Below are 16,255 nucleotides of genomic sequence, written 5' to 3' on the forward strand. Positions count from 1 at the left end.
TACGGAAAGTTTGATAAAAACTACAATAAAGATGAAGATTGAGAAGATAAAATATCGTAGAGTATTATGGCGTTTGTTCACCTATGTCTATGAAGTTAACGTAAGATTAGATGTCCATTAATGAATTGGGATGAGAGTAATATAATGATTTATGAAAGCTGTAAAAGGGTCTTTGAATTGTGGGAGATAAAACACGTTTAGAAAATATCATAATATTCACAACTAGTTATTAGCGACGTGTCAGACAAAACAGTTTGACTGGACTTGCTAACAATTTGATTTGGATATTAAAATTGTTTAAATGATGAAGCCTGCTGGTTGGATTGGAGTTGAGCCGCCGTATTTGAGTTGGAGCACAGAATTCGACTAAGAACGAGAATAGATTTTAGACAATCAAGCTAGTTTTGGCCTAACGAGAAAAATGCTGAAAAAATTGAAAAACCCAGAAAAAAAATTAAAACTCTCAAAAGCCCAATATACTTTAAAATTATTTGTAGTGTAACAGTTGGCCTTCATAAATAAATGACAAAATTTATATTTTAAAAAGTTTCAAGTTATGAAGGGTAATTTTAAAAAATATGTCCAGAATTTTTGAACATTGCCTGAAAATCATGCAAATGAAAAAAAAAAAAAAAAACCTTGAACAACATTTGAGGTTAGAAGAGGTAAAAATCGAGAGGATACTTCAAAAGAAACAAGTTTTTTACTTTCTACAATTTTGATTGATTAAGTGATAATTAGTGAAAACTAATTACAAAAATATCAGCAAGCCTCAAATAGTTGAAAAACAAATTTGGAAAAAATGTTTTGGGATTTTTATCAAATAGATCCGGACAGCATGCGAGATTTTACCTTATAGTAAATGGATGTAAAATTCAAAATTAAGATTAAATAGGATTAAGAAAAAAAAGGGGGGGGGTTTTAATTATGTGGCAATAATGTATGTATCACGGTTAGATTCTAACGTGAAATGTGCCACATTACGTGTAGGATCTGGCATTTAAGAAGGGCCTATAAAGATTGAAGAGACGAGAGAAAAAAAGCACAAGGATTTAAGAAAGCAGCAAAGTTTTAAAACTTTAATGCTAATGTTGCGCTGATAGCTTTGTATGTTTCATTTGTCATGATTACTTGGATTACAGTTTATAATTGCACATTTAAATCCTAATACTCCTCCGACCCTTAATATAAAATCCATTTAACTAATTTGATTAGATTAAGAAAGTTAGATAAGTTAGTTAATTATAAGAAATATGACATGTTTTTCCTAAAATACCATAATCATCTTTCTTAATACCTTCTCTCCCTCTTCTACTTGACTATGGTTGAAGGAGTATCTATAGGGGTTAAATATGAGAAATGGTTCTTATATTTAGGACCAAAACCAACTTAACAATTAGGTCCTATAGTAAGGATCGGAGGAGTATGTTACAACCCTTTTATATTTATATCTTCCAATTCATGGTAATATAAAGTTAAAGGGTAATATTTTATTCTATGAGTTGGAGCACTGAATTTAGCATATCAAACAAGAAAAATCAAATCTTAGTTAAACCAATATCAAGGCCAATTTCCAATCAACATAAATTTTAAAAAAATAAACAAAACTAACGTAACCCGTTTTACATATTACACTCGTACTCAATACATCCCAATACTAAGTGATTCCTACTTATCTATATTATACTCACACGCACTCCTCATTGATATTTAAAGTATTAGTTGCCCGCTATGCAATTGAAGAAACCACACTTCAGGAGAGTCGATTAAGCAATCAAACAAAATACTAAGATATAGAATACAAAAATCAACATTAATATTTTATATAAAATTCATATCAAGCCATTATTTATAAGCAATAAATAAAACAGCTCTCTTTTCAAATTGATACAAGAAACACAAATCTAGTCCAATCAATTCAACAAAACATTCAAAACCTGATCCATAATTATAGATGAGACTGCTTATTGAAGCCCAGAAACTTCAAAAACACGAGCAGTACCATCAAGTGAAACAGAGACCACGCAATCTCTACTAGCAGATAGAGAAATAGATTGAACAGCATCTGAGTGCCCCCTGAATGTTCTGACACATTCACCAGATCGGCTATCCCAAACTCTCACAATTCCATCCACACAACCGGTGACCACATAGAACGTACCAAGCCATGACAAACATGTCACTCCCTCCTGCTCAAATGCCCCCAAAAAAAAAAAATCTTTATTACAACTAGCAGTGAAAATTTGCAACCCCAAAAGCCAAGAACATAGTTGGAGCCAAATGAAAATTAGAAAAGTATATAACTTCTTAGAATACAGAGGAATGGAAGATTTGTGCAGAACAATATTCCAACGTACCTCATGGTCGCACATGCTTCGGGTTAATGAATGCTCTATATCCCATATCATAAGTCTGTTATCCATGCTCCCAACTGCCACCCACGTGTCACTATCGTGTACAATTTTAAGGAACAAAAGTGTTATTAATGCCCTCCTTGTATGGCCAATAAAACAAGCATACGCAGAAGAGAAAGAGAGAAAAAGAAATATTGGGGAGTGAGAGGTAGAAGAGAGGAAGAATAATGGATCTTTGTTAATGAATTGATCTAAATTGCTTAGCCCTTACTAATCAGGGTCCAAAAGGTACATCCCCTGAAAAGATAAGAAGTTCTTAATGACAGTAAAAAGACTGAAATTCTTCAATATGAACTCTTCCTAATATCACAGTTATTTGTTCAGCAAGAAATGGGTTTAGTAGTTTACACCCGCAGTATGATATGCAAAAACAGGGGCATGGTCTTGTAAAAACACTATATATTCCAACAACTTAGACAATAAGACTTCCATCAAGCGCACACATAAACTAGGCAGAACTTGTGTGAAAGCACATGTTCACAACGACATAGTCAAGACATATGCCTGTCCATCTTAATACATACCTTGGTGCAAACCCAACACATTCGATGGAATCAGAATGAGAAACCAACGAATTAACCACCTGTCAACCACAATAGAAATGTTCTTTTAGAAACCTAACCAACAATAAAGTCCAAAAGTCCCAAGTAAGAAAGAGATCCTAGTAGGTTAAAAAAATTGACTACACTGGATTTTTTTTTTTTTTTTTTTGATAAATTACAATGAGTAGGAGGGAAGCAATCACGTAACAATATGAGCTGAAGATATTGAAATATTATTCAACATAAAGCCAAAAAAGCTTCTGATAATCATGAAAGAAGACATAGTAGCACGTACTCTCCCTGTAGAAATATTCACAACGTGGACAGAACCATCCTTAGAACCAGTAAGTGCCAGAGTTGAACTTGAACTTATTGACATGCATGTCAATCCCTCGGTATGATATGGATGACCTAGAAGGCAAGGTTCAACGTGTCAAAAATTTCTGGGATGACCTTTAAAAACAGAGGAGAAAAAGAAATCTGCAGCCAAACATTTAAAAATCCTATGATGAGAGCAAGAGATACTCATTCATTTTAACCTCAAGATTGTTGATAAGACAAGAAATTGGAGACACAAGGGATGCTGCTAATAATTCAAGGGATCATGCTTTTAAATTATCCAAACAATTCTTTGATGAAGCCGAAGGGAAGTTTTTTCTGAAATTTTAAGACCAGGCTTGACCTTAGTCTTTATAAGTTTTGAAAAAAAAATATCAGAGAATAATTTGAATTGGACTGTTCCGAACAAATTTTGAAGGATGACATCCTTCCACTCAGCCTTGAACATTCACAAATTTCAGGGATTTTGAATTAGAACTATGCATGCCTGGCAAAATGCATTTTTGACAAATAGAAATCATAGGTTCCGATGTATAATTTTAATTGAAGCTCCAAATACAAACTAACTTGCAAATATATGTATACATGATGGATATCCCAGCATGAGAGTCAAACAATATCAAGAAAAAGTATATCAGAATCTTTCCATTCATTGTAGCGGGAGGTTGATGCAGGCTTTCACCTTTTTCTTTGCTCAATTTCATAGTTCGATGTAATAAGTGCAGGACCTTGTATAAATGACAGAGATGCATCAAAGGCAATTTTCACATACCACGCACAACATGAAGGTTTTCTCCGCTTTTGGGATTCCATATTCTCATAGTAGCATCATCAGAACCCGTGCATATTATTTTCCCTTCAGCACCAAAACATAAGCAGATGAAAAAATAAATCTGAATAATAACAATTGAAAAGGGGGAAAATGTGCATCAAGATGAAGAGCAGTTACTACCATCAGGAGTGAAATCACCACAGGTTACACTACCACCATGACCAGCAAATGTACTAAGAAAGGCACCTCTATCAGCATTCCACATCCAAACAGTGGAATCCTCAGAACCAGCTAAGAGTAGGTGTCCTCTTGGATGCCACCTAAGCCACTGAAAGTTCATACATTTAACCAGTTTAATTATTGCTAAAGGCAGAGCAGCACAACCAAATATTTGACACTCTACCTCAATTCCCCCTCCAGGACCTTCTAGAGCACCTCTGTGATTTCCTAAAACATCCCATACTTGAACAATTCCATCTAAGCTTCCTGATGCAAGCAACTGTCCATCATTGCTAAAAGCTAAACTGCTCACCGAATCTCCATGACCTGCACCAAGCAACAAAAACTCAGTCAGGAAAACATGATAAAAGTCATGTGATATGAAAAATCCATTAATTATAACTCTATCCTGAGTTAAGATACATCCATTAGTGAATTTTGTGTCATGTCAAACCTTGAAGTTCAGAAGCCCAGTCTCCTTGACCAATCCTCCAAAGAAACCCTGTGTCATCACCTCCCCCTGTTGCCACCAGTGTTCCATCTGTTGGGCTACATGCAACTGTGTATAATTCTCCTATTTAAGGGGAAAAAATCCAAGGAAACATTAAATATAAAAACATGTTGAAGCAACAAAATCTCATAAAAACATACGACACATAACCTCAAAAAATTTTGGAAAACAACATTATCAGCCAATGAATAAAATCTTCAGCAGGAATAAACTTACAGACAACAGAAACATTTTGAAGCCGATGACCTAATAATTTCATGTTAAGAAAGACCTACCTAATAAGTAGATGGTTCCCTGCTCCCTAGAATGTTAAAATATAGAACTAAAATTATTTGAAATACTGAATTTTAAGGTAATAAACAAAAGATCGGTGAGAACAAGGCTTGAGGTAAAACACAAATTAAAGGATAGTAATCTCACCAGAATGACCAGTGAAGATGTGCACAGAATCATCAGGCTCCTCTGAAATCATTAGATGAAAATGATAAACAAAAATATTTAAACAGTTAAAAGTAATACATCTTCAAGTATTAATAGTAGTACAAGACTCAGAGTAACAGCCAACAATTTTCACTCGGAGAGAGCATTGAGAAGATCAAGAAATTTAAAAGACAGTATAGCTATCCAGATGGATTTGCAGCAATGTCCTACCAACTTGTTCCGTGTCAAATTCTTCATCTGCATCAGGAAGATCTTCATTGTCCAAGGCAACTTCTCGGATGATGTCAGACTCATCCAGAAAAACCTCTTCATTATTGTCTTCATCATCATGAAGAGATGGACTAGAAGGGGCATTCATCTTTTTGTCTCAATTCTTGATGTAATTAAAACACTCTTGGAATCTGCACACAAATATAAAAGAGGGAATTATTGAAACAGATTTGGCATCCAATTGCTTTTCCCATTCTCTGCCAAATATTTTCCATCCCTTTCCTATCTTCATGGGATTCCTTATTCATTGTAATGGATTGTAAAGTGTGACAACAGTGCCAAAACCATCCAATTGTATGACATAATGGTGAGAATTAGGATAGAGTTCAGTAATCGAATCAAAACATGGATTAATACATAAAACAGAAAAACCAAATATGCTACAGAAATATTTACAGAAAAATGGAAAGGAAAGGAAAGAAGTTAACCACAAGGATATGCTACATTTTGAAAAGCAAACAATGATGAAATTCTTCACATGATCACTGAAAACCTCAATGGCACAGTGTAACGGTACTTTATACTAATATCAATATTAATATCATTGATAAAGTCTGCAAATGATGAGGAAGAATATAAAGCTTAAATGTATTATCTTGAAGGCTGGTCTGGTTTTTCAAGCATCTGTAATTCTGGAATTGAAGTCAAGGTTCAATATTCAAACAGGAAAATTGGCTACAGTCTTGCCGAAGATAAGTGAGACTCGACATTTCACTGTTTCACAGTATTGGATAGTGCATCAACCAAGCTTACCAATTCAATTTGCCCTTACCACCAATTCGCGGCAACGAAAGAGATGAAGCTATGAATTTGCCCTTACCCGTATGCGTGAATTTCAGAGCATTTTGTATCGTTTTCTTATTCCAAAGGCCACGAAGATACACAAAACTCATACAAAAGGAAATGATACCAAGCATTCAATCCTCGGCAACAAAAGAGATGAAGCTATAAAAGTTTAGTTCGTTAATGGATGATAGGAGAAGACAAAACGAGATGAGATTAGAACAAAATAGACTCACCACTTTCGGACGGCTCTCTCTTTCGCAGAATCGCAGCCAACCACGGCCAAGGAATCGGAGGGCGACGAACGTACAGGTCAGCACCAGAATAAGGTAGCGGCGGCGTGTGGACTTGCGCTGCCGGAAGTGCTAAGAATCGCGTATGCGGCGGCGGCGGCGGCGATGGCAACGGGCGGCTCTCTCGGCGCTCCTGTCTCCCCAGCATCGCGGCAAGGGGCGAGCTTATGAATCATGGAATCTAGCGGGGCGGACAAACGAAAAATTGAAAAAATAAAATAAAATAAAATAAATCTATGTTGTTTTAATTTACAAAATTACGTATTTTTCGCCCATATCAGATTTTATTTGTTTGGAAAAAAGAAAATATCTGATTTTATTTTTTTATCGTATTTTCAAGGAAAAATTGTTGGCATCTCCCCTTTAGAAAATTTGTTTAAAAAAATAGGTGTAACTATAACTTTTTGTTTAAATGTGTGCAACTTACTTTTAATTATTTGCAAAATAAAAAATATTTATACATTACTTTTAATTATTTGCAAAATAAAAAAAAAACCTAGGTTGTTTTAATTTACAAAATTACGTATTTTTCGCCCATATCAGATTTTGTTTGTTTGGAAAAAAGAAAATATCTGATTTTATTTTTTTATCGTATTTTCAATGAAAAATTGTTGGCATCTCCCCTTTAGAAAATTTGTTTTAAAACTTAGGTGTAACTATAACTTTTTGTTTAAATGTGTGCAACTTACTTTTAATTATTTCCAAAATAAAAAATATTTATACATTACTCAAATATTTATTGGTATATATGAATTAGTTAGAAACCTCAGTGGGAGCACTTAGATCAGATTAGATGTTTTTGTGTTTGTTTTGGGGGGTTAAATTCATAACAATAGAGTCAGTTTAGGATGTGATCATTACAAAGGTGTCTTCATTGAGCCCCTTACACTATCAAAAAGGATGACAATGGAGAACCCGATGCTATTTCTCAAAGATTAGCCCTTAACCAAGAAGATTAAGTGAATAAAGAGAAGATGAATCTTGAAGATGATGCATGAGTGTAGATGACCCGAACAAAGGCAACAACTGCAATGAACCAAAAAGGAATGACTCCAAAGCTGCAGATGGAGTTGACCCAAAATGGGATGATCCAAAACTTGCCCTAAATAGTGAAGGAGAAGAAGACAAAGCAATAAGGTGATACACCAAATAGTGATGGAATAGAACTCAATTCATCATCAAACCAATGAAACCTAATTATCATTTGCTTTTGATATTGTATAGGCTAAAGGAATCGGTGTTCATTGCAATAATGAACACCATAGTAATTATCAAATCTAGACTATATGAATTTAATGTCAACAGTCCAAATCTAGTTTTTTGTATGTTTTTTAAAAACTTTTCTTTTACTGGCTACACAATTCATAATAAAAATAATCTCGTAATTGTTAATTTTTTAAAAAAATAATTTTTTATTTGAAAATCATCCGTTCAAGATTCTAATTTTGACCATTGAAACTGTATTTGAATAGTGTACATTTTACTACAAAGAAAAATATTACCTTCGGTTCTAATTATAAAACCCAGTTGACTAATTTGGAGAGATTAAGAAACTTAGTTAAATTAGTTATTTGTAATAAATAGGTGTTGTTTTTCCTAAAATATCTTTGCTAATCAAGTTTGTTATCTAAAACTACCATTATTAAAGGACTGTCTTGGAAAAAATAGATAAATATGATAGACAAAGTAGATTAGGGTCTTATATTTAGGACCAAAATAAAAGTAAAATAAGATCTTATATTAAAGACCGGAGGTAGTACTATAATACTTATCATTGCTATAAGCATCGAAACTGATTCTCCACAGTCACGTCATCAACTCTTTTGCCATTGCCTCAAATGCCAAAAGTCCCATCTCTGTGCTAGTTTCGTCCATGCGGTTATGGGGCTCACTAGTGACTATGCCAACTCCATTACCAAATGTGGTTAAGACCTAGGTTTGCACTGTGAATTCTGTCATGGACTCTATTTTCTATGTCAGCAATTGTGATTTGGCTTCTACCATTGCACATTCTTTCCGTAATAATTCCTTCTTGACATGCATCCTAAGTGTATGATCAATTGTTGCATTTCATTCCAGGGCTCAATTATTCATTTCCCATCCTTGCTTCCATTCTTTACTTGCGTTTATGACCCTAGAATTGCCAAGGGTTCTTGGTTTTTGATATATCACTTATTCCCTATTAAAGCGGCTGCAATTGCAACTATCACAATGCAATATTTTTTTTGGGCTTCTTAGTTTACTTATTTATTACAGTCTAGATTGGTGTATGGTTAGTTTCGTGCGCGCATCTGCATTAAGCTCGCATCTAGCATTGAAACTCTTCATCAAGCTAAGTCTTACACATGTTAGACATATGCAAAAATTCGAGAAGATTGGACATATTTTTTCACCTCGCTTCTTCCATGAGTTTTTCTTTTCTTGTTTGATGTTGGCTATGCAACTCTAGTAATCAATTGCTGATCTTATTTCTTGGATTAATTTAAATATACCACTCATGAAAGTCAGTGGAGTTCGTATTCTACATTGAAATCCTTTATTGGAAGTTTCATTATTCTTGGGATGTTTGCTTCAGACACGTACGTCTTTATTAAAGTACATAATGTTTCTTTTGACGTTTTAACACGATATAGTGCTAATACTAAATCTAATTATTGCTTATGTTCCCAATTGTATACGACATCTTGTTCATATTAATATACTTTGCATTAATTTTCACATGTTTCCTTAATTTAGTTTATGATGTTTTCAGCTTCTTCTCCCTAAAAAAAGTATTTTTATTCATCGTTAAATTATGTTTTCTTAATAAGTAGAGAGTATGGTTTTTATTTTTAAAAAAGTACAAGTTTAGGTACAGTGATATTGAAAGATTACAAAGTATATTATCATAGGAATCTTTGGATGGATTGGGAATGAGAATGGGATTGACTGTGAAAGTGGGATTAGGAATAGGATTAAACTTTCACTACTTAAAAAAAAAGGGTCATTAAAATGAGCATTTAATACCAGAGTAACACTCGTGTAAAAACGACCGATATTAAAATCTTCACTTTTTACACCGATTGTGCAAGCGGCATTGAATATAAAGATTTTAACACTGATTTAATGCAAAACTGATGCCTTTAGTCGAATATTTATTAAAACTACAATCCATCATAGTGTTAATTTTGACCTTGTAGTTTGAAATAGGGAACATTACAAACAAATACCCCCAAATATGTAAAATTGCAATTTACCCTAAATTTTAAAAAATAGCAAATAAACACCCAATCTTACTTTTGCAAATATGAAATGTGGGTGAAATGTGTGAAATACCCCTCAGTCAAATGACAAGTTGACTATGAGAAATGACAACTTCACTTTAGCGAATGACAATTTTAGTAGACCAAATCACAATTTGGCTGAGGATATACCAAATGACAAGTTGACTATAAGAAATAACAAGTTCATTTTAGCGAATGACAACTTTAGTAGACCAAATCACAATTTGATTGAGAGGTATTTCAGATATTTCACCCATATTTCATATTTGTAAAAGTGGGATCGGGTCCTTATTTATTATTTTCTAAATTGAAAGTCTCAAATCGCAATTTCACATATTCATGGGGTTTTTATTTGCAATTTTTCCTTTGAAATAAGTGTGTGAAAATATTGCTTCACGTAGACATTCACTTTGTTGCACTGGTGGTGATAAAAAAACTGGTGTAAAGTTGTGTATTGGTTATAGCAACAACTAGTGTAAAGTGACTGTCTGGTTTTTTTTTCCCCAGAAAATAAGATTATATGTTCTTTCTTTCTTCGATCACCTAGTATGAATGGCCAGAGCAGAACTATTGTAACACATATTATTATATATAATATATAAAAGGTCCCTAGAATTTCCAAAAACAAGCGACTAAATAACTTTATGGACAAGGTTTTTGAAGGAAAAATTTATTGGAAACAACGTGCTGTTGGGCATAGTAGTACAAAGAGCAAAGATACGCTTATTACAAAAATTTGTAAAAACAAGACAAAATGGTGCTTGAGCTTAAATCTGGATAAATAATCATCTTAAAGACAAAAGCCAGACAAGATATTAATCAATGGAAAAAGAACAACACAAAATTTAAAATGTATAATCAAAGACAAAAGGCAATCATGAATTCACTGTTATATTCTATTTGCGAAAGAAAAAATTCAGCCCAACACTCACGAATATCTTTCTCAGGAAAAAGATCAACAAGATTAAACATCTAGAAATATCAAAGTCAAAAGGCAATTAAGTATGTGACTGAAAATGTAAGAAACAGCACAAAAATCAAGAAAAAACACATTTACCTCCTCTATAAATTTAGTTGAGTTTAGGGCGACAATATTACACATGTGCTTGAGGACATAAAGGCAGTAAAGGTTGCTTTTCAGTGGCCGCAGGTTTAAAGGCATATAAATGAAGACAACCTTAACAAAATGACTAAATAGCAGAAATTGATTGAGAATAAAGCAAAACAAATTATTAACATGTGATAATTACTGTTTGAATGATCTACTCAAATTCCTCAATGTTCATTGTTGGCTTCTTACCGGAAGTGTGTGTAAATGATTTCATAGTCCTACCATATTGAAAACCACAAAGTTAATTATTACTAACTTATATATATATATATTTAGTATTTTAATTTCCATGAAAACTCACGCATTCATAGTATTCTTCAGTACAATCCATGGCTTGTCCTGAAGAGAGCACAGGAGCATGATGTAGGCCTTCTTGAACAACACAACCAACTGCCAGTGACCACCCCGGGGGGGGGGGGGGGAAGAAGGCTAGTTAGCAAACAAAAGCATTATAACTTGAATTGAAAAAATAAAATATTTATTTCTTACTCGGTGCAAAGAAACAATCAATTTTAGTTTCATTGGGCCTCTCTGTTATGTATTTATTTCTTGCTGAAGCAGTGGTCCCTTTCATGATGATCTATTGTGGGCAAAGAAATCCAAGGTTAGCAGCTTTGCCCGATGATGTCATCAGCACTACCATTTTGTTTAGAAAAACTCCAAAAATTTCTTTATTCCATTCAAATACTAAACGCTCTTTCATTTAGTATTTTATCTAAGTATGATCTATTGTTATAACATCCTACTTTTACTTGAGATACTGAAGGGGAAAACAAAAATAACCAAATTCAATGCTACTGTCTCATACTCATTATTATAGAAAATTAAACAAACAAAAAATACCTACAAACTCGAAGGTGACAAAAGGGAAGCAACCACAAACTCAAACACGAGCACTGGGAAAACACCTAGAAATTGAAAGTTGAACACACCAAAGTCAATACAAAATTTGTCTAATTTTGAAGAACCAGATATAGACAAAAACTCAACAACTCCATCTTTCTCATCATGCCACAAAATAAAGGAAATGAAGGCTTGAACTCAAAGCAAAAATGACATAAGCAAATTATCACTTGGTTTTTGAAATATCACTTATTCCCTATTAAAGCGGCTGCAATTGCAACTATCATAATGCAATATTTTTTTTTTGGGCTTCTTATTTTACTTATTTATTACAGTCTCGATTGGGGTATGGTTAATTTCATGCGCGCATCTGCATTAAGCTTGCATCTAGCATTGAAAATCTTCATCAAGCTAAATCTTACACATGCTGGACATATGCAAAAGTTCGAGTAGATTGGACATACTTTTTCACCTCACTTCTTCCATAAGTTTTTCTTTTCTTCTTTGATGTTGGCTATGCAATTCTAGTAATCAATTGCTGATCTTATTTCTTGGATTAATTTAAATATACCACTCATGAAAGGCAGTTGAGTTCGTATTCTACATTGAAATCCTTTATTGGAAGTTTCACTATTCTTGGGATGTTTGCTTCAGACACGTACGTCTTTATTAAAGTACATAATGTTTCTTTTGACGTTTTAACATGATACAGTGCTAATACTAAATCTAATTATTGCTTATGTTCCCAATTGTACAAGACATCTTGTTCATATTAATATACTTTGGATTAATTTTCCCATGTTTCCTTAATTTAGTTTAGGATGTTTTCAGCTTCTTCTCCCTAAAAAAAAAAAGTTATTTTTATTCATCGTCAACTTATGTTTTTTTAATAAGTAGAGAGTATGGTTTTTATTTTTAAAAAAGTACAATTTTAGGAACGGTAATATTGAAAGATTACAAAAGTATATTATCATACGAATCTTTGGATGGATTGGGAATGAGAATGGGATTGATTGTGAAAGTGGGATTAAGAGTAGGATTAAACTTTCACTACCAAAAAAAAAAGTCATTAAAATGGGCATTTAATACTCGAGCTGTAAAAACGACCGATATTAAAAGTCCTCACTTTTTACACAGATTGTGCAAGCGGTATTGAATATAAGGATTTTAACACTGATTTAATGCAAAACTGATGCCTTTAGTCGAATATTTATTAAAACTACAATATATCATAGTGTTAATTTTGACCTTGTAGTTTGAAATAGGAAAAATTACAAATAAAGACCCCAAATATGTAAAATTACAATTTAAGACTCTAAATTTTAAAAAATAGCAAATAAAGACCCGGTTTTACTTTTGCAAATATGAAATGTGTGAAATACCCTTCAACCAAATGACAAGTTGACTATGAGAAATGACAACTTCACTTTAGCGAATGACAATTTTAGTAAACCAAATCATAATTTGGTTAAGGGTATGCTAAATGACGAGTTGATTATAAGAAATGACAAGTTCACTTTAGCGAATGACAACTTAGTAAACTAAATCACAATTTGATTGAGAGATATTTCAGATATTTCACCTGTATTTCATATTTGCAAAAGTGGGATCGAGTCCTTATTTACTATTTTCTAAATTGAAGGTCTCAAATCGTAATTTCACATATTCAGGGGGTTTTTATTTGCACTTTTTCCTTTGAAATAACTGTGTGAAAATATTGCTTCACGTAGACATTCACTTTTGTTGCACCGGTGGTGATAAAAAAACTGGTGTAAACCTGTGTAGTGGTTATAGCAACAACTAGTGTAAAGTTACTGTCTGGTTTTTTCTTTTTCAGAAAATAAGATTATATGTTCTTTCTTTCTTCGATCACCTAATATGAATGGCCAGAGCAGAACTGTTGTAACACATATTATTATATATAATATATAAAAGGTCCCTAGAATTTTCAAAAAAAGCGATTAAATAACTTTATGGACAAGGTTTTTGAAGGAAAAATTTATTGGAGACAACATGCTCTTGAGCATAATAGTACAAAGAGCAAAGATACGCTTATTACAAAAATTTGTAAAAACAAGACAAAATGATGCTTGAGCTTAAATCTGGACAAATAATCCAAGCAGCCAAAGAGAAGGAGAGCTTAATCATCTTGAAGACAAAAGCCAAACAAGGTATTAATCAATGGAAAAAGAACAAGACAAAATTTAAAATGTATAATCAAAGACAAAAGGCAATAATGAATTCACTGTTATATTCTATTTGCGAAAGAAAGAATTCAGCCCAACACGTACGAATATTTTGAATATCTTTCTTAGGAAAAAGATCAACAAGATTGAACATCTAGAAATATCAAAGTCAAAAAGTAATTAAGTATGTAATTGAAAATGTAAGAAACAGCACAAAAATCAAGAAAAAACATTTCTACCTCCTCTATAAATTTAGTTGAGTTTAGGGTGACAATATTACATGTGCTTGAGGACATAAAGGCAGCAAAGGTTGCTTTTCAACGGCCGCAGGTCTAAAGGCATATAAATGAACACAACCTTAGCAAAATGACTATACAGCATAAATTGATCGAGAATAAAACAAAACAAATTATTAACATGTGATAATTAAATTGATCGAGAATAAAACAAAACAAATTATTAACATGTGATAATTACCGTTTGGATGATCTACTCAAATTCCTCAATGTTCATTGTTGGCTTCTTAGCGGTAGTGTGTGTAAATGATTTCATAGTCCTACCATATTGAAAACCACAAAGTTAATTATTACTAACTTATATATATATTTAGTATTTTAATTTCCATGAAAACTCATGCATTCATAGTATTCTTCAGTACAATCCATGGCTTGTCCTGAAGAGAGCACAGGAGCATGATGTAGGCCTTCTTGAACAACACAACCAACTGCCAGTGACCACCCCGGGGGGGGGGGGAAGAAGGCTAGTTAGCAAACAAAGCATTATAACTTGAATTGAAAAAATAAAATATTTATTTCTTACTCGGTGCAAAGAAACAATCAATTTTAGTTTCATTGGGCCTCTCTGTTATGTATTTATTTCTTGCTGAAGCAGTGGTCCCTTTCATGATGATCTATTGTGGGCAAAGAAATCCAAGGTTAGCAGCTTTGCCCGATGATGTCATCAGCACTACCATTTTGTTTAGAAAAACTCCAAAAATTTCTTTATTCCATTCAAATACTAAACGCTCTTTCATTTAGTATTTTATCTAAGTATGATCTATTGTTATAACATCCTACTTTTACTTGAGATACTGAAGGGGAAAACAAAATAACCAAATTCAATGCTACTGTCTCATACTCATTATTATAGAAAATTAAACAAACAAAAAATACCTACAACTCGAAGGTGACAAAAGGGAAGCAACCACAAACTCAAACACGAGCACTGGGAAAACACCTAGAAATTGAAAGTTGAACACACCAAAGTCAATACAAAATTTGTCTAATTTTGAAGAACCAGATATAGACAAAAACTCAACAACTCCATCTTTCTCATCATGCCACAAAATAAAGGAAATGAAGGCTTGAACTCAAAGCAAAAATGACACAAGCAAGAAAAAGTTTTGAGATTGAAGATGATATTTACTAGGATTCTCGAAACAGATTCACTCTTACATGAGGAAGATTGAAGATAAAGTGGGGCGCATCAACTAAAGACTTAACACAATAGGAGGAAGGTGTGAACAAAGAATAGGTCTTCAATTTCTACATCAGTCACATAAAAATGACAGTGTAATCACAAACATGTCAAGGCTGGTTGTTTCCAATAACTGATATATACAAGTATGTTTACGCTGGTTGAGTTAACATCCAATATAAAAATTAATAATGATATCAGTCATAATAATAACCGATGTGAAATTGTATTATTATTTATAAAAATGTCACTACCTCATTTGTTAGATCGTTGGTGTAATAACTGAAGTAGAAGGCGGTGTAAAATGGTGTTTTTCTAGTAGTGTTTAAAATTATGCTTGATATGGAGCAGAATTTAAAAAGAATGATTGCATCAATTTTATTTTGAAATTAATTAGAAATTGTAAAAAGACTACATCATTCTGTCATTTGGAGGAAGGTGAGGCCATTTTGGTCTGAAAAATTCTGATTGCACAGTCAAATTTTCAATATCACTTTCCTCTAATATTTCTGAATTTCACTTATATGGATTTGCCCAAACTAAGAACACTTTTTTAGTGAGATTTCCTAATCCTAATTCCTACCTCTCAATACTTCACAAGTTCTTAACCCAACTTAAATCCAAATTAGTTGGAGCTGTCCTTTTGATTTATTACAATTTAAACGTATGCATATGTCAAAGCCGAGTACATAACTAAAGCATATTATTAGTCATTGCTAAAATATAAATAACAAAATTATTTTAAAAGACTTTATTATATGTTTTTTCATTTTATAAAATATTTTTTGAACA

The 16,255-nt window shown here is 32.9% G+C and overlaps 1 protein-coding gene across 1 annotated transcript; it reads right to left on the reverse strand.

The window, feature by feature from the left end:
- Positions 1-1,766: 1,766 nt before the first annotated feature.
- LOC114747804 (angio-associated migratory cell protein) lies at positions 1,767-6,736 on the reverse strand. The gene is made up of 11 exons (XM_028936152.1): positions 6,528-6,736; positions 5,449-5,639; positions 5,218-5,259; positions 4,741-4,860; positions 4,471-4,613; positions 4,248-4,395; positions 4,068-4,151; positions 3,252-3,367; positions 2,939-2,997; positions 2,358-2,448; positions 1,767-2,189 (listed from the first exon to the last, which is right to left on the reverse strand). Exons 2-11 carry the CDS (start codon positions 5,594-5,596, stop codon positions 1,965-1,967), a joined length of 1,176 nt encoding a protein of 391 aa, XP_028791985.1. The 5' UTR covers positions 5,597-5,639; positions 6,528-6,736; the 3' UTR covers positions 1,767-1,964.
- Between the last annotated feature and the right edge of the window lie 9,519 nt (positions 6,737-16,255).

This window comes from Neltuma alba, unplaced genomic scaffold (genome assembly GCF_004799145.2).
Source record: "Neltuma alba isolate B1F8T4 unplaced genomic scaffold, ASM479914v2 tig00000908_pilon, whole genome shotgun sequence".
NCBI classification, from domain to species: domain Eukaryota; kingdom Viridiplantae; phylum Streptophyta; class Magnoliopsida; order Fabales; family Fabaceae; genus Neltuma; species Neltuma alba.